This window comes from Neophocaena asiaeorientalis, unplaced genomic scaffold (genome assembly GCF_003031525.2).
Source record: "Neophocaena asiaeorientalis asiaeorientalis breed wild unplaced genomic scaffold, Neophocaena_asiaeorientalis_V1.1 scaffold459, whole genome shotgun sequence".
NCBI classification, from domain to species: domain Eukaryota; kingdom Metazoa; phylum Chordata; class Mammalia; order Artiodactyla; family Phocoenidae; genus Neophocaena; species Neophocaena asiaeorientalis.
The window spans coordinates 699,593-723,641 of NW_020171821.1; the positions used below are offsets into that span (position 1 = coordinate 699,593).

The 24,049-nt window shown below is 35.6% G+C and overlaps 1 protein-coding gene across 2 annotated transcripts in view; it reads left to right on the forward strand.

The window, feature by feature from the left end:
• KLHL4 (kelch like family member 4) overlaps positions 1–23,819 on the forward strand; it is a 115,600-nt gene extending 91,781 nt beyond the window's left edge. For both annotated transcript variants that reach the window (XM_024739299.1, XM_024739291.1), the window contains 2 exons: positions 21,448–21,619; positions 23,097–23,819. In XM_024739299.1, the coding sequence (XP_024595067.1) occupies positions 21,448–21,619; positions 23,097–23,156 (232 nt within the window). In that variant the 3' untranslated portion in view covers positions 23,157–23,819. The remainder of the gene's footprint in view (positions 1–21,447; positions 21,620–23,096) is intronic.
• Positions 23,820–24,049: the final 230 nt, after the last annotated feature.

Here is a 24,049-nt window from a genome sequence, read left to right on the forward strand (position 1 = left end):
GATGTTGCATTGAATCTGTAGATCACTTGGGTGATATTGACATCTTAACAACATTGAGTCTTCTAATCCAGGAACACGTGGTATCTTTCCACTTATTGCTGTCTTCTTTAATTTCTTCATTTCCAGTGTGGATGCATTTTATTTCTCTTCCAACTCTAACTAGTAATTCAGTATTATGTTGAATAGAAGTCGTGAAAATTCTCATTATTGTCTTGTTTTTGATCTTAGAGAGAAAGCCTTCAGTCTTTCCCCATTGAATATGATAGATCTGGGTTTTCCACATATGGCTGTTATTATGTTGAGTTGGTTTCATTCTATTCCTGCTTTGGGTAGGGTTTTTAATCATTAAAGGGTGATGAACTTTGTTACATAATTTCTCTGCATAAGTTGAGATAATCATATGTTTTTTCCCCCTTCATTCTGTCATTGTGGTGTGTTGCATGGATTGATTTTCGTATGATAACCCATTGTTGCATTCCAGGAATAAATCCCACATTATTGTGATGAATAATCAAATTAATAATGCTGGTGAATTCAATTTGCTAGTTTTATGTTGAAAATTTTTTACATCAGTATTTATTAGGAATATTGGTATGTAGTTTTCTTATAGTGTCTGCTTTGGTATCAGTGCAATGCTGGCCTTATAGAATGAGTAAGTGTTACCTCTTCTCTAATTTTTTGGAAGATTTTGAGAAAAAATGGTGTTAATTCTTCTCTAAATCTAAAGTAAAATTCAACAGTAAAGCCATCTGACCCTAGGCTTTTCTTTTTTGGGAGATTTTTGAATACAGTTGACCCTTGAACAACATGGGTTTGAACTGCACAGGTCTACTTAGATGTAGAGTTTTTTTCAGTAAATACGTACTACAGTACTATACAATCTTTGGTTAGTTAAATCCAAAAATGTGGAACCATGGATATGGAGGGAGGACTGTAAAGCTATACACGCATTTTTGACTCTACATAGAGTTGGTGCCCCTAACACTCATGTTGTTTGAGGATGAACTGTACTTTGTTGGGATACTTTTGATCTCCTTACCATTAGAGGTCTATTCAGATTTTCCATTTCATCTTGAAAATAGAAATTTTCTAATGGTTCAATCTTGATAGGTTGTGTGTTTCTAGAAATTTATCCATTTCATGATGGTTGATCAAATTGCTAGTGAACAATTCTTGATAGTACTTTTATAATCCTTACTTTCTGTAAAATCAGCACTAATTGCTGCCTCTTTCATTTGATTTTATGGGAGTTTTGTCTTTTTCTCATACTCAATCTAGCTAACAGTTCATCAATTTTGATGTTTTGCAGAAGCAACTCGTAATTTCATTGATTTTCTCTATTGTTTTGTTTTCTCTATATTATTTATCTATGATCCAATCTCTATTATTCCCTACCTTATACTAGCTTTGGGTTTAGTTACTCTTCTTTTCTAGTTTATTAAGGTGTAAAGTAAGGTTTTTTGCAGGGTTTTTTTTTTTTTTTTTTTTTAGTATTTTGGGGTGTTTTTACATATTTATTGGAATATAATTGCTTTATAGTGGTGTGTTAGTTTCTGATTTATAACAAAGTGAACCAGTTATACATATACATATGTTCCCATATCTCCTCATTCTTGCATCTCCCTCCCTTCCACCCACCCTATCCCACCCATTCAGGTGGTCACAAAGCACGGAGCTGATCTCCCTGTGCTATGTGGCTGCTTCCCACTAGCTATCTATTTTACGTTTGGTAGTGTATATACGTCCATGCCACTCTCTCACTTTGTTACAGCTTACCCTGCCCCCTCCCCATATCATCAAGTCCATTCTCTAGTAGGTCTGTGACTTTATTCCCGTCTTACCCCTAGGTTCTACATGACATTTTTTTTTCTTACATTCCATATATATGTGTTAGCATATGGTATCTGTCTTTCTCTTTCTGACTTACTTCACACTGTATAACAGACTATAGGTCCATCCAACTCACTACAAGTAACTCAATTTCATTTCTTTTTATGGCTCAGTAATATTCCATGGTATATATGTGCCACATCTTCATTATCCATTCATCCAATGATGGACACTTATGTTGTTTCCATCTCCTGTCTACTGTAAATAGAGCTGCAATGAAAATTTTGGTACATAACTCTTTATGAATTATGGTTTTATTAGGGTACATGCCCAGTAATGGGATTGCTTGGTTATATGCTAGTTCTATTTGTAGTTTTTTAAGGAACTTCCATACTGTTCTCCACAGTGGCTGTACCAATTCATATTCCCACCAGCATTGCAAGAGTGTTCCCATTTCTCCACACCCTCTCCAGCATTTATTGTTTCTAGATTTTTTGATGATGGCCATTCTGAATGGTGTGAGGTAATATCTCTTTGTAGTTTTATTTGCATTTCTCTAATGATTAATTATGTTGAGCATTCTTTCATGTGTTTGTTGACAGTCTGTATATCTTCTTTGGAAAAATGTCTATTTAAGTCTTCTGCCCATTTTTGGATTGCGTTGTTTGTTTTTTTGTTTTTGAGCTGCAAGTGCTGCTTGTTAATTTTGGAGATTAATCCTCTACCAGTTGCTTCATTTGGAAATATTTTCTCCCATTCTGAGGGTTGTGTTTTGGTCTTGTTTATGGTTTTCTTTGCTGTGCAAAAGCTTTGAAGTTTCATTAGGTCCCATTTGTTTATTTTTGGTTGATTTCCATTTCTCTAGGAGGTGAGTCAAAAAGAATCTTGCTGTGATTTATGTTATAGTGTGTTCTGCCTATGTTTCCTCTAAGAGTTTGACAGTTTCTGGCCTCACATTTAGGTCGTTAATCCATTTTGAGCTTATTTTTGTGTATGGTGTTAGGGAGTGTTCTAATCTCATAGTTTAACATGTATCTGTCCAGTTTTCCCAGCACCACTTAGTGAAGAGGCTGTCCTTTCTACACTGTATATTCCTGCCTCCGTTATCAAAGATAAGGTGATCATATGTGCATGGGATTATCTCTGGGCTTTCTCTCCTGTTCCATTGATCTATCTTTCTGTTTTTGTGCCAGTACCATACTGTCTTGATTACTGTAGCTTTGTAGTGTTATCTGAAGTCAGGGAGCCTGATTCCTCCAGCTCCGTTTTTCTTTCTCAAGATTGCTTTGACTATTCGGGGTCTTTTGTGTTTCCATACAAATTTTAAAATTTTTTGTTCTAGTTCTATGAAAAATGCCAGTGGTTGTTTGATAGGGATTGCCTTGACTCTGTAAATTGCTTTGGGTAGTAGAGTCATTTTCACAATATTGATTCTTCCAATCCAAGAACATGGTATATCTCTCCAGTTATTTGTATCACCTTTAATTTCTTTCATCAGTGTCTTATAATTTTCTGCATACAGGTCTTTTGTCTCCTTAGGAAGGTTTATTCCTAGATATTTTATTCGTTTTTTTGCAATGGTAAATGGGAGTGTTTTCTTGATTTCACTTTCAGATTTTTCATCATTAGTGTGTAGAAATGCCAGAGATTTCTGTGCATTACTTTTTATCATGCTACTTTACCAAGTTCATTGATTAGCTCTAGGAGTTTTCTGGTAGCATCTTTAGTATTCTCTGTGAATATTATTATGTCATCTGCAAACAGTGACAGCTTTACTTCTTCCTTTCTGGTTTGGATTCCTTTTATTTCATTGTTTTCTCTGATTGCTGTGGTTAAAACTTCCAAAACTATGTTGAATAAGACTGCTGAGAGTGGGCAACCTTCTCTTTTTCCTGATCTTAGTGGAAGTGCTTTCAGTTTTTCACCATTGAGGACGATGTTGGCTGTGGGTTTGTCATATATGTCCATTATTATGTTCAGGAAAATTCCCTCAATGCCTGCTGTCTGCAGGGTTTCTAACATAAATAGGTCTTGAATTTTCCTCAACCTTTCCCTGCATCTATTGAGATGACCATATGGTTTTTCTCCTTCAATTTGTTAATAAGGTGTATCACGTTCATTGATTTGCGTATAATGAAGAATACTTGCATTCCTAGAATAAACCCCAGTTGATCATGGTGTCTGATCCTTTTAATGTGCTGTTGGATTCTGTTTGCTAGTATTTTGTTGAGGATTTTTGCATCTATGTTCATCAGTGATATTGGCCTGTAGTTTTCTTTCTTTGTGACATCCTTGTCTGGTTTTGGTATCAAGGTGATGGTGGCCTTGTAGAATGAACTTGAGAGTGTTCCTCCCTCTGCTATGTTTTGGAAGAGCTTGAGAAGGATAGGTGTTAGCTCTTCTCTAAATGTTTGATAGAATTATCTGTTTCCATTGTCTTTTGTTTCTAGGTATTTTTTGATTTCCTCTTTGATTTCTTCAGTGATCACTTCGTTATAATTTTTTACATCTTAATTGGAGTATTATTGCTTTACCATGGTATGTGCGTTTCCTCTCTCTAACAATGTGAATCAGCTATACATAAACATATGTTCCCGTATCTCCTCCCACTGGCATCTTCCTCCCTCCGGCCCTTCCTATCCCACCCCTCCAGGTGGTCACAAAGCACAGAGCTGATCTCCCTGTGCTATGTGGCTGCTTCGCACTAGCTATCTACATTAGGTTTGGTAGTGTATATATTTCCATGCTTCTCTCTCGCTTGGTCACAGTTTACCCTTCCCCATCCCCATATCCTCCAGTCTATTCTCTAGTAGCTCTGTGTCTTTATTCCTGTCTTACCCCTAGGTTTTTTTTTTTTTTTCCTAGGTTTTGTATGACATTTTTTCCCCCTTAAATTCCATATATATGTTTTAACATACGGTATTTGTCTTTCCCTTTCTGACTTACTTCACACTGTATGACAGACTCTAGGTCTATCCATTTCATTATGAATAGCTCAATTTCGTTTCCTGTTAAGTCTGATTAATATTTCATTGTATATATGTGCCACATCTTCTTTATCCATTCATCGATGATGGAAACTTAGGTTGCTTCCACCTCCTGGCTATTGTAAATATAGCTGCAATGAATATTTTGGTACATGACTCTCTTTGAATTATGGTTTTCGCAGGGTATATGCCCAATAGTGGGATTGCTGAGTCATATGGTAGTTCTGTTTGTAGTTTTTTACGCTATCTCCATACTGTTCTCAATAGTGACTGTAACAATTCACATTCTCAACAGCAGTGCAAAAGTTTTCCCTTTTCTCCACACCCTCTCCAGCATTTATTGTTTATAGATTTTTTGATGACGGTCATTCTGACTGATGTGAGATATCTCATTGCAGTTTTGCTTTGCATTTCTCTAATGATTAATTGTGTTGAGCATTCTTTCATGTGTTTGTTGGCAAGCTGTATATCTTCTTTGGAGAAATGTCTATTTAGGTCTTATGCCGATTTTTAGATTCGTTTTTTTGTTTTTTTGTTATTGAGCTGCAAGGGCTGCTTGTAAATTTTGGAGATTATTCCATTAACAGTTGCTTCATTTGAAAATATTTTCTCCAATTCTGTGGGTTGTCTTTTGGTCTTATTTATGGTTTCCTTTGCTGTGCAAAAGTTTTGAAGTTTCATTACGTCCCATTTGTTTATTTTTCTTTTTATTTCCATTTCTCTAGGAAGTGGGTCAAAAAGGATCTTACTGTGATTTATGTCATAGTGTGTTCTGCCTATGTTTTCCTCTAAGAGTTTTATAGATTCTGGCCTTACATTGAGGTCTTTAATCGATTTTGAGCTTATTTCTGTGTATGGTGTTAGGCAGTGTTCTAATCTCATACTTTTACATGTGCCTGTCCAGTTTTCCCAGCACCACTTATTGAAGAGGCTGCCCTTTCTCCATTGTACCTTTCTGCCTCTGTTATCAAAGATAAGATGACCATATATGTGTGGTTTATCTCTGGGCTTTCTATCCTGTTCCATTGATCTATCTTTCTGTTTTTGTGCAAGAACCATACTGTCTTGATTACTGTAGCTCTGTTGTATAGTGTGAAGTCAGGGAGCCTGATTCCTCCAGCTCGGTTTTTCATTCTCAAGATTGCTTTGGCTATTCGGGGTCTTTTGTGTTTCCATACAAATTGTGAAAATTTTTGTTCTAGTTCTGTGAAAATTGCCAGTGGTAGTGTGATAGGGATTGCATTTAATCTGCAGATTGCTTTGGGTAGTAAAGTCATTTTTACAATATTGATTCTTCCAATCCAAGAACATGGTATATATCTCCATCTTTTGTATCATATTTAATTTCTGTCATCAGTGTCTTTTTATTGTCTGCATACAGTTCTTTTGTCTCCTTAGGTAGGTTTACTCCTAGATATTTTAATCTTTTTGTTGCAGTGGTAAATGGGAGTGTTTTCTTGATTTCACTTTCAGATTTTTCATCATTAGTGTATAAGAATGCCAGAGATTTCTGTGCATTAATTTGGTATCCTGGTACTTGATCAAATTCATTTAATAGATCTAGTAGTTTTCTGGTAGCATCTTTAGGATTTTCTATGTGTAGTATCATGTCATCTGTGAAGAGTGCAAGCTTTACTTCCTCTTTTCTGATTTGGATGCCTTTTATTTCCATTTCTTCTCTGATTGCTGTGGTTAAAACTTCCAAAAATATGTTGAATAAGATTGGTGAGAGTGGACAAACTTGTCTTGTTCCTGTTCTTAGTGGAAATCCTTTCAGTTTATCACCATTGAGGACGATGTTGGCTGTGGTTTTGTCATGTATGGCCTTTATTATTTTGAGGAAAGTTTCCTCTATGCCTACTTTCTGCACGGTTTTTACCATAAATGGGTGCTGAATTTTGTCAAAAGCTTTCCCTGCATCTATTGAGTTGATCATATGGTCTTTCTCCTTCAGTTTGTTAATATGGTGTATCACATTGATTGATTTGTGTATATTGAAGAATCCTTGTATTCCTGGAATAAACCCCACTTGATCATGGTGTATGATTCTTTTAATGTGCTGTTGGATTCTGTTTGCTAGTATTTTGTTGAGGATTTTTGCCTCTATTTTCATCAGTGATATTGGCCTGTAGTTTTCTTTCTTTGTGACATCCTTATCTGGTTTTGGTATCAGGGTGATGGTGGCCTCGTGGAATGAGTTTGGGAGTGTTTCTCCCTCTGCTGTAGTTTGGAAGAGTTTGAGAAGGGTAGGTGTTAGCTCTTCACTAAATGTTTGATAGAATTCGCCTGTGAAGCCATCTGGTCCTGGACTTTTGTTTGTTGGAAGATTTTTAATCACAGTTTCAATTTCAGTGCTTTGTTTGGTCTCTTCATATTTTCTATTTCTTCCTGATTCAGTTTTGGAAGGTTGTGCATTTCTAAGAATGTGTCCATTTCTTCCAGGTTGTCCATTTTATTGGCATAGAGTTGCTTGTAATAATCTCTCTTGATCTTTTGTATTTCTGCAGTGTCAGTTGTTACTTCTCCGTTTCCATTTCTAATTTAATTGATTTGATTTTCCTCCTTTTTTTCTTGATGAGTCTGGCTAATGGTTTATCGATTTTGTTTATCTTCTGAAAGAACCAGCTTTTAGTTTTATTGATCTATGCTATCGTTTCCTTCATTTCCATTTCATTTATTTCTGATCTGATCTTTATGATTTCTTTCCGTCTGCTAACTTTGGGTATTTTTGTTCTTCTTTCTCTATTTGCTTTAGGTGCAAGGTTAGGTTGTTTATTCGAGATATCTCCTTTTTCATAATGTAGCTTTGTATTGCTATGAACTTCCCTTTAGAACACCTTTTGCTGCATCCCATAGGTTTGGGTCATCATGTCTCCATTGTCATTTGTTCCTAGTTATTTTTTGATTTTCTCTTTGAATTCTTCAGTGATCACTTCTTTATTTTTTTTATATCTTTATTGGAGTATAATTGCTTTACAATGGTGTGCTAGTTTCTGCTCTATAACCAGGTGAATCTGTTATACATATACATATGTTCCCATATCTCCTCCTTCTTGTGTCTCCCTCCTTCCCACCCTCCCTATCCAATACCTCAAGGTGGTCACAAAGCACAGAGCTGATTTCCCTGTGCTAGTTTGATAGGGATGTGGCTGCTTCCCACTAGCTATCTACCTTATGTTTGGTAGTTTATATATGTCCATGCCTCTCTCTTGATTTGTCACAGCTTACCTTTCCCCCTCCCCATATCTTCAAGTCCATTCTCTAGTAGGTCTGTGTCTTTATTCCTGTCTTACCCCTAGGTTCTTGATGACATTTTCTTCTCTTAATTTCCATATATATGTGTTAGCATACAATATTTGTCTTTCTCTTTCTGACTTACTTCACTCTGTATGTCAAACTCTAGGTCTGTCCACTTCATTACAAATAGCTCAATCTCGTTTCTTTTTATGGCTGAGTAATACTCCATTGTATATATATGTCACATCTTCTTTATCCATTCATCTGATGATGGATACTTACATTGCTTCCACCTCCTTTCTCTTGTAAATATAGCTGCAATGAACATTTTGCTACATGTGTATATTTGAATTATGGTTTTCTCAGGGTATATGCCCAGTAGTAGGATTGGAGAGTCATATAGTAGTTCTATTTGTAGTTTTTTAAGGAACTTCCATACTGTTCTCCATAGTGGCTGTACCAATTCACATTCCCACCAGCAGTGCAAGAGTGTTACCTTTTCGTCACACCCTCTCCAGCATTTATTGTTTCTAGATTTTTTGATGATGACCATTCTGAATGATGTGAGGTGATATATCTTTGTAGTTTTATTTGCATTTCTCTAATGATAAATGATGTTGAGCATTCTTTCATGTGTTTGTTGGCAGTCTGTATATCTTCTTTGGAGAAATGTCTATTTAGGTCTTCTTCCTATTTTTGGGTTGGGTTGTTTGTTATTGAGCTGCATGAGCTGCTTATAAATTTTGGAGATAAATTCTTTGTCAGTTGTTTCATTTGGAAATATTTTCTCCCATTCTGAGGGTTGATTTTCGTCTTGATTTTGGTTTCCTTTGCTGTGAAAAACTTTTGAAATTTCATTAGGTCCTATTTGTTTATTTTTGTTTTTATTTCCATTTCTTTAGGAGGTGGGTCAAAATGGATCTTGCTGTGATTTATGTCATACAGTGTCCTGCCTATGTTTTCCTCTAAGAGTTTGATAGCTTCTGGCTTTACATTTAGGTCTTTAATCCATTTTGAGCTTATTTTTGTGTATGGTGTTAGGGAGTGATCTAATCTCATACTTTTACATGTACCTGTCCAGTTTTCCCAGCACCACTTATTGAAGAGGTTCTCCTTTCTCCACTGTACTTCCCTGCCTCCTTTATCAAAGATAACTTGACCATATGTGCATGGGTTTATCTCTGGGCTTTCTATCCTGTTCCATTGATCTATCTTTCTGTTTTTGTTCCCACACCATACTGTCTTGATTACTGTAGCTTTGTAATATAGTCTGAAGTCAGTGAGCCTGATTCCTCCATCTCCGTTTTTCGTTCTCAAGATTGCTTTGGCTATTCGGGGTCTTTTGTGTTTCCACACAAATTGTGAAATTATATGTTTTATTCTGTGAAAAATGCCAGTGGTAGTTTGATAGCGATTGCTCTGAATCTGTAGATTGCTTTGGGTAGTAAAGTCATTTTCACAATATTGATTCTTCCAATCCAAGTACATGATATATCTCTCCATCTATCTGTATCATCTCTAATTTCTTTCATCAGTGTCTTATAATTTTCTGCATACAGGTCTTTTGTCTCCTTAGGTAGGCTTATTCCTAGATATTTTATTCTTTTTGTTGCCATGGTAAATGGGACTGTTTTCTGCATTTCACTTTCAGATTTTTCATCATTAGTGTATAGGAATGCCAGAGACTTATGTACATTAATTTTGTATCTTGCTACTTTACCAAATTCAATGATTAGATCTAGGAGTTTTCTGGTAGCATCTTTAGGGTTCTCTATGTATAGTATCATGTCATCTGCAAACTGTGACAACTTTATTTCTTCTTTTCTGATTTGGATTCCTTTTATTTCCTTTTCTTCTCTGATTGCTGTGGCTATAACTTCCAAAACTATGTTGAATAAGAGTGTTGAGAGTGGGCAACCTTGTGTTTTTCCTAATCTTAGTGGAAATGGCTTCAGTTTATCACCATTGAGGACAATGTTGGCTGTGGGTTTGACATATATGGCCTTTATTATGTAGAGGAAAGTTTCCTGTATGCCTACTTTCTGCAGTGTTTTTATCAAAAATGGGTGTTGAATTTTGTCAAAAGCTTTCTCTGCATCTATTTGATGATTATATGGTTTTTCTCCTTCAATTTGTTAATATGGTGTATCACATTGATTGATTTGCGCATATTGAAGAATCTTTGCATTTCTGGAGTAAAACCCCCTTGAACCTGGTGTATGATCCTTTCAATGTGCTGTTGGATTCTGTTTGCTAGTATTCTGTTGAGGATTTTTGCATCTATGCTCATCAGTGATATTGGCCTGTAGTTTTCTTTCTTAGTGACATCCTTGTCTGGTTTTGGTATCACGGTGATGGTGTCCTCGTGAAATGAGTTTGGGAACGTTCCTCCCTCTGCTATATTTAGGAAGTATTTGGGAAGGATAGGTGTTAGCTCTTCTCTAAGTGTTTGATAGAATTCGGCTGTGAAGCCATCTGGTCCGTGGCTTTAGTTTGTTGGAAGATTTTTAATCACAGTCTCCAATTTTAGCGCTTGTGATTAGTCTGTTCCTATTTTCTATTTCTTCCTGGGTGAGTCCTGGCAGGTTGTGCATTTGTAAGAATTCCTACATTTCTTCCCGGTTGTCGATTTTCTTGGCATAGAGTTGCTTGTAGTAATCTCTCATGATCTTTTGTATTTCTGCAGTGTCAGTTGTTACTTCTCCTTTTTCATTTCTAATTCTATTGATTTGCATCTTCTCCCTTTTTATCTTGATGAGTCTGGCTAATGGTTTACGAATTTTGTTTGTCTTCTCAAAGAACCAGCTTTCAGTTTTATTGATCTTTGCTATCGTTTCCTTCATTTCTTTTTCATTTATTTCTGATCTGTTATTTATGCTTTGTTTCCTTCTGCTAACTGTGGGGTTTTTTTGTTCTTCTTTCTCTAATTGCTTTAGGTGCAAGGTTAGGTTGTTTATTTGAGGTGTTTCCTGTTTCTTAAGGTAGGATTGTATTGCTATAAATTTCCCTCTTAGAACTGCTTTTGCTGCATCCCATAGGTTTTGGGTCATTGTATCTCCATAGTCATGTTTCTAGGAATTTTTTTGATTTCCTCTTTGATTTCATCAGTGATCACTTCCTTTTTAAGTAGTGTATTGTTTAGCTTCCATGTGTTTGTATTTTTAAGACCTTTTCCTGTAATTGATATCTAGTCTCATAGCGTTGTGATTGGAAAAGAAACTTGATACAATTTCAATTTTCTTAAATTTACCAAGGGTTGATTTATGACCCAATATATGAACTATACTGGAGAATGTTCCATGAGCACTTGAGAAAAATGTGTATTCTGTTTTTTTTGGATGGAATGTCCTATAAATATCAATTAAATCCATCTTGTTTAATGTATCATTTAAAGCTCATGTTTCCTTATTTATTTTCATTTTGGATGATCTGTCCATTGTTGGAAGTGGGGTGTTAAAGTCCCCTACTATGAATGTGTTACTGTCAGTTCCCGCTTTTATGGCTGTTAATATTTGCCTTATGTATTGAGATGCTCCTATGTTGGGTGCATAATTATTTACTATTTTTATGTCTTCGTCTTGGATCGATCTTTTGATCATTATGTAGTGTCCTTCTTTGTCTCTTCTAATAGTCTTTATTTTAACGTCCCTTTTATCTGATATGAGAATTGCTACACCAGTTTTGTTTTGGTTTCCATTTGCATGGAATGTCTTTTTCCATCCCCTTACTTTCAATCTGTCTGTGTCTCTAGGTCTGAAGTTGGTCTCTTGTAGACAGCATATATATGGGTCTTGTTGTTGTATCCATTCAGCCAGGCTGCGTCTTTTGGTGGGAGCATTTATTCCATTTACATTTAAGGTAATTATCAATATGTATATTCCTCTTCCTATTTTCTTAATTGTTTTGGTTTCGTGATTGTAGGTCTTTTCTTTCTCTTGTGTTTCTTTCCGAGAAAAGTTCCTTTAGCATTTGTTGTACAGCTGGTTTGGTGGTGCTGAACTCTCTCAGCTTTTGCTTATCTGTATAGGCTTTAATTTCTCCATCAAATCTGAATGAGATCCTTGCTGGTTAGAGTAACCTTGGTTGTAGGTTTTTCTCCTTCATCACTTTAAATATGTCCTGCCACTCCCTTCTGGCTTGTAGGGTTTCTGCTGAGAGATCAGCTGTTAACCTTATGGGGATTCCCTTGTGTGTTATTTGTTGTTTTTCCCTTGTTGCTTTTAATATGCTTTCTTTTTATTTAATTTTTGACAGTTTGATTAATATATGTCTTGGCATATTTCTCCTTGGATTTATCCTGTATGGGACTCTCTGTGCTTCCTGGACTTGATTAACTATTTCCTTTCCCATATTAGGAAAGTTTTCATCTATAATCTCTTCAAATATTTTCTCATTTCCTTTGTTTTCCTCTTCTTGTTCTGGGACTCCTATAATTCGAATGTTGCTCTGTTTAATGTTGTCCCAGAGGTCTCTGAGACTGTCCTCAGTTCTTTTCATTCTTTTTTCTTTATTATGATCTACAGTTTTTATTTCCACTATTTTATCTTCCAAGCACTTAGCTGTTCTTCTGCCTCAGTTAATCTGCTATTGATCCAATCTACAGTATTTTTAATTTCCTTTCTTGTGTTGTTGATCATTGCTGGTTTCATCTTTAGTTCTTCTAGGTCCTTGTTAAATGTTTCTTGAATTTTCTCTATTCTATTTCCAAGATTTTGGATCATCTTTACTATCATTATTCTGAATTCCTTTTCAGGTTGACTGCCTATTTCCTCTTCATTTGTTAGGTCTGGTGGATTTTTCCCTTACTCCTTCATCTGCTGTGAGATTTTCTGTTTCTCATTTTGCTTATCTTACTGTGTTTGGGGTCTCCTTTTTGCAGGCTGCAGGTTCGTAGTTCCCGTTCTTTTTGGTGTCTGTCCCCAGTGGCTAAAGCTTGTTCAGTGGATTGTGTAGGCTTCCTGGTGGAGGGGACTAGTGCCTGTGTTCTGGTGGATGAGGCTGGATCTTGTATTTCTGGTGGGCAGTTCCATGTCTGGTGGTGTGTTTTGGGGTGTCTGTGGACTTACTGTGATTTTAGGCAGCCTCTCTGCTAATGGGTGGGGTTGTGTTCCTTTCTTGTTAGTTGTTTGGCATAGGGTGTCCAGCACTGTAGCTTGCTGGTCATTGAGTGAAGCTGGGTGCTGGTGTTGAGATGGAGATCTCTGGCAGATTTTCACCATTTGATATTATGTGGAGCTGGGAGGTCTCTTGTTGACCAGTGCCCTGAAGTTGGCTCTCCCAACTCAGAGGCACAGCACTTATTCCTGGCTGCAGCACCAAGAGCCTTTCATCCACATGGCTCAGAATAAATGGGAGAAAAATTAGAATGAAAGAAAGAAAGAAGGAGGATAAAAATAAAATAAAATAAAGTAAGGTATTATTATTATTATATATATTATATATATGATATATTATAATAATATAATTATATATAATAATTATTATAATATATTATTAGTATATTTTACTAAAATAATTATTAAGAAAATTAATTTTTAAGTAAAAAAAGAGAAAAAAAGTACAGATAGAACCATAGGACAAATGGTGATAGCAAAGCTATACAGATAAAATCTCATAGAGAGGAATATACATACACACTTACATAAAGAGGAAAAGGGAAAAAAAATAATAAATCTTGCTCTCAAAGTCCATCTCCTCAATTTGGGATGATTCATTTTCTATTCAGGTATTCCACAGATGCAGGGTACATGAAGTTGATTGTAGAGCTTTAATCTGCTGCTTCTGAGGCTAATGGGAGAGATTTCCCTTTCTCTTCTTTGTTCTCACAGCTCCCGGAGCTCAGCTTTGGATTTGGTCCCGCCTCTGCAGGTTGGTCACTGGAGGGCGTCTGTTATTCGCGCAGACAGGACGGGGTTAGAGGAGCAGCTGTTTTGGTAGCTCTGGCTCACTCAAGCCAGTGGAGGGAGGGGTGCTGATGCGGGCAAGCCTGTGGCGGCAGAGGCCGGTGTGGTTTTGCACCAGCCTGAAAATGCCAAAAATTCTACCGGGGAAGTTGTCCCTGGATCGTGGGACCCTAGCTGTGGCAGGCTGCACAGGCTCCCGGTAGGGGAGGTGTGGATAGTGACATGTGCTTGCACACAGGCTTCATGGTGGCGGCAGCAGCAGCCTTAGCGTCTCATGCCCGTCTCTGGGGTCCATGCTGTTTGCTGCAGCTCACTCCCGTCTCTCTTGCTCCTTTAGGCAGCACTCTTAATCCTCTCTCCTTGCACACCAGGAAACAAAGAGGGAAGAAAATGTCTCTTGCCTCTTTGGCAGGTCAAGACATTTCCCCGGACTTCTTCCCGGCTAGCCGTGGTGCACTAATCCCCTGCAGGCTGTGTTCATGCCGCCAACCCCATTCCTCTCCCTGCACTCCAACCAAAGCCCAAGCCTCAGCTCCCAGCCCCCACTCACCCCGGCAGGTGAGCAGAAAAGCCTCTTGGGCTGGTGAGTGCCTGTCGGCGCCGATCCTCTGTGCAGGAATCTCTCCACTTTGCCCTCTGCACCCCTGTTGCTGTGCCCTCCTCCATGGCTCCAAAGCTTCCCCGCTCTGCCACCCACAGTCTCAGCCCACGAAGGGGATTCCTAGTGTGCGAAAACCTTTCCTCCTTCACAGCTCCCTCCCACTGGTGCAGGTCCTGTCCCGATCCTTTTGTCTCTGTTTATTCTTTTTTCTTTTGCCTTACCCAGGTACGTGGGGAGTTTCTTGCCTTTTGGGAGGTCTGAGGTCTTCTGCCAGTGTTCAGTAGGTGTTCTGTAGGAGTTGATCCACGTGTAGATGTATTTCTGGTGTATCTGTGGGGAGGAAGGTGATCACGTCTTACTCTTCCACCATCTTCCCTCTCTCCTATAGCTCGGTTTTTGACTTGCAATTTTTCTTCCTTTTAAGTGTAAGCCTTTACAGTTATTGATTCCCCATGTCATATCATGGCTTTCTTTGCATTCCAGAAGACTCTGTATGAGTCATGTATTCATTCTCACTTGTCTCTAGATGTTTTCTAATTTCCCTTGCGATATATTGTTTGACTCATTTGTTAAGTGTATGTACTTTCATTTCCATATATGTGTGGACATATCACTTTTCCTTCTGTTGTTGATTTATAGTTTCATTCCACTGTGAAAAGACTTTGCATGTTTTCAGCCTTTTTAAATTTATTAAGACTTGTTTCATGTCCTAACATATGGTCTATCCTAGATAATGTCCCATGCTTACTTGTGAAAAATATATCTTCTGAGTTTTGGGGGAATAGAAATTTTTATATATGTTTGCTAAGTCCATTTGTTCTATAATGTTGTTCTTCTTTCATGTACTTCCTGATCATCTGTCTGGTTTATTTTATCCATTATTGAAAGTGGGAAGTCAAATCCTCCTACTATTACTGTAGAACTATTTCTTCTTACTCTTCCCCCCTCGTTCTCCTCCCTTTCTTCTTCTTCTTCTCCTCCTCCTCCTCCTCCTCCTTCTTCTTCTTCCTCTTCTTCTTCCTCTTTTCCTCCTCCTCCTCCTCCTCCTCCTCCTCCTCCTCCTCCTTCTTCTTCTTCTTCTTCTTCTTCTTCTTCTTCTTCTTCTTCTTCTTCTTCTTCTTCTTCTTCTTCTTCTTCTTCTTCTTCTTCTTCTCCGTCTCCTTCTCCTTCTCCTTCTCCTCCTCCTCCTCCTCCTCCTTCTCCTTCTCCTTCTCCTTCTCCTTCTTCTTATTCTTTTTCCCCCAAAATGCATATATTGACCCACTTGATGTTGTCTCAGAGGTCCCTTAGACTCTGTTGAATTTTCTTCATTCTTTTCATTCAGACTTGATAATTTCAAAACACTTGTCTTCAAGTTCACTTATTCTTTCTTCTGCCTGCTTGAGTCTCCAATGGAAAATTCTAGTGAGTTTTTGAATTCAGTCATCTCATTTTTCAGCACCAAAATTTCTATTTTTTCTTCTTTATAATTTATTTCCTTTGTTGACCTTCTAATTTTGTTCATTTATCTTTTTCCTGATTTCTTTTAGTTCTTTGCCTGTTTTTCTTTTCACTCTTTGAGAATATATGTCAGTCACTTAAATGTCTTTTTCTTGTAACACAGATGCCTGTGTTTCTACAGGGATGGTTTTGGAGGTTTACTTTGTTCTTTTGAGTGAAATTCATTTTCTTATTTATCTGTATGCTTTGTGGTCTTTTGTTGAAAACTGGCCATTTGAAATAATAGATACCTTTCCCAGTCCTTGCAGATTGACTCCATGCATAGGAAGACTATTGTTATTTAATCACTAATTATGTTCTATATTTGGGATAAGCCCATCTTGAAGGCTTGAGTTCTTCTCAGACCTCTACTGGGTTTGTCTGTTTCCTGGGCCTGTGTGTGTGTATGTGTGTTTGTGTGTGTGTGTGTGTGTTGATTCTCTGTATACATGGCTGCTTTTAAATGCCTTAACTTCCTTAAGATTCTTAGCCCTGCTGCCTTTCAGAGCCTTAGCTATTCTATTGGAGTAATCAGTAATCTATTATAGTATCAATAATCTCTTGTCCCAGTTGTCTATGCATCTGTAATCCACCGACAGCTTTCATGAACCATGTACAGTACTTCCCATGGCTTTTCCTAGCCTGAAATCTGAGCTGAACCACTTTTGACTGTCTGAGCTCTGAGTTAGGTAACACAGAAGATAATTCCTTTGGCAACAACTGAGACAGGTTGGATTGCTGCATATTAGGTCTGCTCTTTTCTCTCTGTTTCAAGGAAAGGAACTGGGGCTGAGCCACTGCTTTATCCAATCCATGCCATGCTTTTCTAGGAGGGGGTGGGGCCAGAGAAAGTAAAAAAAAATCACAAAATTGCCTACATCTTTTTCTTGACTGAGCAGGTATTTGGTTGCTGTGGATCTTTGACTGATTTCCAGAACAGCTACAAAGTTATTTTTGCCAGTCTCTATTTGTTTATTTAATATTTTTGTGACAGAATAAGATCCTAGAGCTTCCTAGTCTACCACCTCGTTGACATAACTCCCTAGTAATGCAGCATTGAGAAAAAAGATAAAAACTACATGAAAATCACCTTGACTTGCCTGTATATTTAAAAGATAAAGCTGAATTTGCTCTGCCCTTTATTTATATCCAGAAGCACAATAGTGAAATTATATGTAATTACAAATGGAAAAAATCTTGAAAATCTAGTATATCCCTATCACCCTACATAAGTGGCAGTTGACACCCTCTATTGTTAAATGACAAATAGTGGTTAAAGGATTTGTTTCATATAACTGGAGTTATTAAAAGTTTGGAAACCAGTCATACTTGACTTTCCATTTCATTATAAAACTAAAAGTTCACTATTCTACACTCAGTATTATTGATAGAATTAAACATCAAGCCACTATTTTCTACTTTTATTGATACAGAATTTCATCATATGTATAAAAGTTTAAGTATTTACTCTGTGCTTGTGTGTGTATAACTGATGGGAATCATGTTTCCCTTTTAGAAAGGCCAAAGGAATGCAATAGACTCAATACTTGTTAAAGTTCACTGTAAGAAGTTGAAAAAGGATAGATTCTACTGAAATTTCAAATTGCTTAGATAATTTATTGATGCCTTCCATAGACCACAAAAAATTACAGACAACACACAGTTCACAAAAGTTAAGGCCCACCTGTCTAATGAATGTATACATACTCTCAAAAACCTGATACTTGTATTCAAAAAAGGTAAGTGTAGCTTTCATTTTAAGAAAGGGTATCTAGGCATTGAATTCTACTCTTACGCTTGTAAAAATATGCATATTTCTATACCTAAGAATAACTGTAGCCACCTCTTTATATGAGTTGAGAGTGGAGAAGGCTATATCACCTCCTATAAGCTAAACAGACAGCATCAGGAATTATTATATTTGGGAAAACTTGATCAAATATACAAACAAATCAATGTAAAAATAACTATGCTTTCTCAAATTTCCATTAATGCTTAAACTATATTGGAGTGATAAATTCATGAGAAGCAGTGGTCAAAGAGTGATACTGATATAGAGAATTCATGTCGTTCATTACAGAAATATTAAAAGTTGTCTAGAAGATTTTATACAAAATAATGCAATACTATACAAAATTATATCTAGTAAGTAAAAAGTCATGAAGGTTTGTTACTATGAAAATCAAACCTGACTTCACAAAAATTTCATCTGAATTAAAAGTTAAATCATATAAATATATAGACAGAGAGACAGGTAATACTCTCAGCTCTTATAATAGTAATTTTCTTATAATAAATTCAAACTAGTAAGAGATTTTCTTTCTAGCATACTGAAGTCTATGCTTTTTTCTTCTATTTCAGTTTTTGAGACTTTTTATTGTATCTTAGTGGTGTAAATTGTGTTGCATTTACTTGGTTCCTTGTATCAAAATGCATGGGATTAAGAAACTAGGTTTGGTCCAAAAAGAATACATTTCATAAGGAAAAAATCTAAAATACATAAAATATTTTAATTAAATCACCTTCTTCTCTCCCATTATTATGGCAGCATTTTCCTGGCTTTACCAAGAACCCCTGAAATTGGGAAATTCTATCTTAAGACCTGAAAGAGAGATGAATTGGGCTGCGTTTTAGCATTGTAGAGTGATCGCCATGAAATTAGCCTTACAATAGCTTGACGTGTCTATACCAATTTAAATAGGCATTTACACACACAATCAGGAAAATATAAACTCAGTTCATATTTTTTTGATATAGAAAATTTCATAATACAGACTACAAAATTAAATGCTTACAAACATATCCTAATAATTAAATGTTTAACTTTATTTAATGATATAATTATATTTCCAAATATACTATTTTTAATTTTTAATGGGAAAAAGCACTTTATGCATACCAAAAATGTATAGTATACTAGTTAAAACCACTAGATTTGCAGTCAGACAGCTCTGAGTTCAAATCCCAGATCTGTTATTTACAAGTTATGTGACCTGGACCCAGTTACTTTACATCCCTAAACATCTGTTTCCTCATGTGAAAAATGGGAATAATTTTAGTATCAACTTCATAGGGTACAAAATAATAAAAGTTAATGCACTTAGTGCCTTGCCTGGCACATATTATTATTTTGTTTGTATTACTTTTGTAATTAGTATTATTGTTATTACTAACATTATCCCCCTTATTGGCATTTTCCTTGTAAAGATCTTGAGAAAATAACTAGTGCTAAAGTACAGTTTTTGAAAATTCTGACTTTCATACAAATATAATAGTAACGTGTCAAAGAATTTTGTGTGATTCATTAATTAATGAGGTAACCCATAAGACGTTAAAATTGCTTCAAAGAATCTTTGAAGAAAAGACATAAAAACAGTTAGGAATGCTGAAAAAAAATTGGTAATATATACAAAAGCAGTTAATAACCTATAGGGAATAAAATGTAATATTTGGGTGGGGTCATCATTCGGGGTTAGAAATTAATTCTATCTCTATCAAGAAAAATTTATTTTATTGTTATGTATAGGAATCACAAGAAAACTCAGTTTTCTACAGCTTAACTTCTACACCTATAGAGTTGTAAAATAGCCTTGTCAGTTAGAAATTCAAAGATGCACACTCTGTGGAATCAGATAATCCTCATTCCCATGTCTTAGACAATATTCCTGACACTATTTTCTGGTAAAACATTGATGGCCTACCCAGTACCTTAGAAGTCTCATCCAATTAATTAAGATAATCATTTAAATTAAAGGTTTCTAAAATACATAAACTTGTGTTGGCTGAGTCAGGGATTATTATTTCTATAATGTTGACGAGAAAATTGAGGCAAAGAAGTCAAGCAAATTGTCTGTAATTACTCTAAGTGGAGGAATAAGTCCATGACTAATTCCCTTTACTTCAGTCTCCTTTTTATTTCCACTAGAATATATATATATATACTTATATCCAAAGTAAGGAGAAATAGAAAAGCAAAAGAGAAACAAAAGGGGAGAAATGCGGTGCTGTTTTAATTTGAAGGTGAGGTAGTGGCTAACTTTTTCTTTAATAACTGATCCTCTGTGTCTTTACAGATAACAACCAAGGTGCCATTTTTTTTTTTCAGAAGATTCTACATTCCCCAAACCTCTCTAGTTAATAAACCAGTGTCCAGATAATATTAACATTAGCCAGATTTTTGAGCATTCATTATCATGCACATGCAGAAAAATCTTGGGTTTTGGATGCAAATCTATAAGGGAATCCTTCCGCAAGCCCTGGTTCACAGTTCATATATGTGTGTACTGTGTTAGCTGAGCGCAGCATCAATTAACAATAGCAATTGTTAAAGATTCAGATTAGCTAAAGCATACAGCTGTGGATTTTCTGGTTCTGCTTTTTAATATAACATCAAAATTTAAGGTGAAACCCAACAGTATATGGTAGATATTGAGGATATCTTAATTATTGTTGATTTCATATATTATTAAAAAATATTACTGGATGTGAGACCAAGTTCAAATGGAAGCTGGGATCAGATAATTTAGATTATGATTAAAGAGAGAGAAACAGAAATAAGATGAGTAATACAATTGTAAGGAAATTAGTAGATGATAATAAATGAAATTTTGTAAAATAAATGTTTTTCATTGGGCTTTACAAATAGGCCAATATAAAATCAGAGATAATTTCTACACATAATTATATAAGTTTTTCTTATTGTTCACCCCTTTTAGATATTAGTATTCTATACTGGCTTCAAATTTTAGGAAAGAATTCCTGGAGAAGATTTTAATTAATATTGTTTATTGAATTATCTTTCATTTTGCTTACAGAATAGGCTTGGGGATAAGGAGTTAACTTCAAGTTAAAATGGAAAAACATCCCAGGGTCCTCTGAAGATAAATAAGAACTCTCATAGAGGAAAAAGAATACAACTGTGGTCTTCGTAACTACAAAGAGTATTAAAACCAGGGTACTATAGTTTATAAGACAAAAAGGCAATTATATTCAGAATTACTTAACATGTGAGCTCTCATATAAACAAGATCAGGCATCTCAGATATAACCTGGATAAACAAAGAATAAGAAAAACCCATTCCAGCTAACATACTAAATGACAGAGGAGGCATTTTCCACATAATGTTAAGATGCCAATATGTGAAATTTCCTCATAGAGATTCTGAGTACTGATCAAAGAAATGTGTGGTATTTTTAAAAGGAAATTCATTTTCACTATGCTTTGAGTGACATCTGGTGGCTGAAGAGAATTCTGTCATTTAGTTATCCTTAACGTTTATTAGTCAGACTACACTTAGTATGTATAAGGTATTTTTAATTTCTTATATTAGATAAGAGTACATTTTATTAATGTCTATTAATTTTAACACTGTTGAACTTTCTTCTCAATTGTCTTCCTAAACCTCTTAAGGTATGATCCAAAAAATGATTCATGGTCAACTATGGCACCTCTGAGTGTTCCTCGAGATGCTGTTGCTGTATGTCCCCTTGGAGACAAACTCTATGTAGTTGGAGGATATGATGGACATACTTATTTGAACACTGTTGAGTCATATGATACACAGAAAGATGAATGGAAAGAGGTACTCTCATTTAAAGTATTCAAATTGATATATTTCACGTTTTAATTTAAAAATTAAAATATGTGTTTGGAATTAATCCCATTCTCTTCCTCTCTAGGGCTGAACCAAATTCTTTTAATGAAATTTATAGCATGTGCTTTATTTAGCTATAGAGAATTATTAACTGAGCTGTTTTATCATTAGCAGGATCCATCAGTACTCATATAAAGTGGAGACAAGACATTCTCTTAACGATGGACTCATTCCTTTTACAGAAAAGTGAATCAGATTCAATAATCCAAGAGCTTTACTCTCTGACCAACTTTCTATGTATGTATTATGACTTGAGAAGCAAAGAATAATGTCCTCACCCACAAATGTCTGCCCCTTCTTATTGGCTGGTGCCCAGGAGGAAAATCTTTCAGTTCCCTCCTTATAGAGGTTCTACAAACTACAACACTCCTAACTACTGATCAGTCATTCAAGGGATTTGGTGCACAGTAAGAGACTGGAATTAAACTCTCTCAAGAGTGCTGGGCATCTAACAGAAGAAATTCTAAGGAAAGTACAAGAAAGGGCACTGAAAGGACATCTTGAGGGTGCTAAAGGAAACTTGATGCTTCTGACAGCTTTGCAGTTATAGCTCTATATTTATTCCAAAATGCCTAATGGTGTTTTGTTGATTAAATGATGGATTAATAAAATATGAAGTATGATTAACTCTTCACCATTTCTACAAACAAGCAAACCTTGTATTTGGTATTAAACGTCACCTTTCCTTACATTAACTTCATGGTGCTCTGTTTTCTACGTAGTAAGCTTGTTACTGTTCTAAATAAGTTATGTGTTAATATACTGACATCTGATAATGGGTTTCTAGCTCTTTCCTCCAACAATATGATTCATGAAGACCCTCAGAAATATTCAAGTTCTGCCATGTAGGTAGCTCTTCACAATGGTTAGGACAGCTAGAAATGGAGGGAAATATTTAGAAAACAAAGATGTAGGTCAAATACAAGAATCAAAATATTTGTAATTTACTTTTCAGAAAATTATAGACCAGTAGCTAAGAGACCTAGACTCTATTCCAGGCATTTCACTGTTTCATTGTGTGACCTTGAAAATGGTGAAAGAGAACTAATAGATCATGAGATTATAACTACTATATGCCTAATTATTTTCATTCATTATCTTCCTTAACCCTAACAAAAGCTCATTGAAGAATGAGTATTATTAGCTGTAATTTTTAAAGTGAGAAAATTATCAGAGAGGTGAAATTTACCCAAGATCACCTGTTCTTCAAACTGAGGCCTACTTCATTTTAAAGACTATGCTCTTTCTACATTGGACTATTATTTGGGCTGCATTTTCCCATATCTTTATACAAGATGAAAGTTGGGCCAGAATAGGTAAGGACTTTTTCAACTCTAATATATTATGTTAAATGCAGAGTTCATTCAAACAGCATTTCTTTCCTTGTTTTTGTTTTCTGTGTTAGGAAGTTCCTGTTAACATTGGAAGAGCTGGTGCATGTGTTGTGGTGGTGAAGCTACCATAAAGCTATCTTTATCAAAGGGAAGGAAACTGGATAATTTCAAGAAGTGGAGTAGGAAGAGGAGAGGAAGAAGAAATATGTTCTTTCCTTCAATTAGTAACCAAACATGAAAATTCTTGTGTCATTTTAATATGTAGATATAAATGCTCTCATTTGTGAAGCAAAACAAATTTTCAAACACTAATTACATATAGGTGTTTAGTGTATATGCTGTTGCAGCTAATAATATAAATGAAAATCCAGTAGTTTATGTTTAGCCTCGTTACTTTAAAATGTTAAAATGTTTAAGGGAAATTGATAGTGACCAAAGTATAAAAAGTTACAAAAGCATCGGTAATTTTGAGTCTGATAAGTTAAAAACATTTTCTATTTCAAAAAAAATTAGGTACCCTATCATTTGGAACATAACTAATATAAAAGAGAACATCTAAAGATTAAATTATAAGGTTTGATTTTCAGTAAGACATCATTCTTTTATCTAAACAATATCCCAAATAGCTAAATAATACCTCACATTTACCAAGAAGAAAGATTTTACTGTGGTGAGATTAAAAAAAAAGAAAAAGCTCATTGACATATTTGTTATGCTGATCACAGTAGGTTAAAATTTTCACAGACTTACTCTTTTACAGTACCATTTTCCAAAGCACACATATAGATTTGGTATTTCTTAACATGTTGTCTTGTTAGACAACATTTATTTTACCAGTAAAATATTATTGTAATTCCATACACACAATCTATACAATAAAATGTTGAATATTTATCATATTGATACAAACTGTGACCTCAGCTTTCGAGTGTCAGGGCCTCACTTGTATAGACAGTAACATTCTCCTCAAACATTTCTGTGAACTCTTAATACACCTGCCATTAAGTTAAATCAGTTTTCAAAA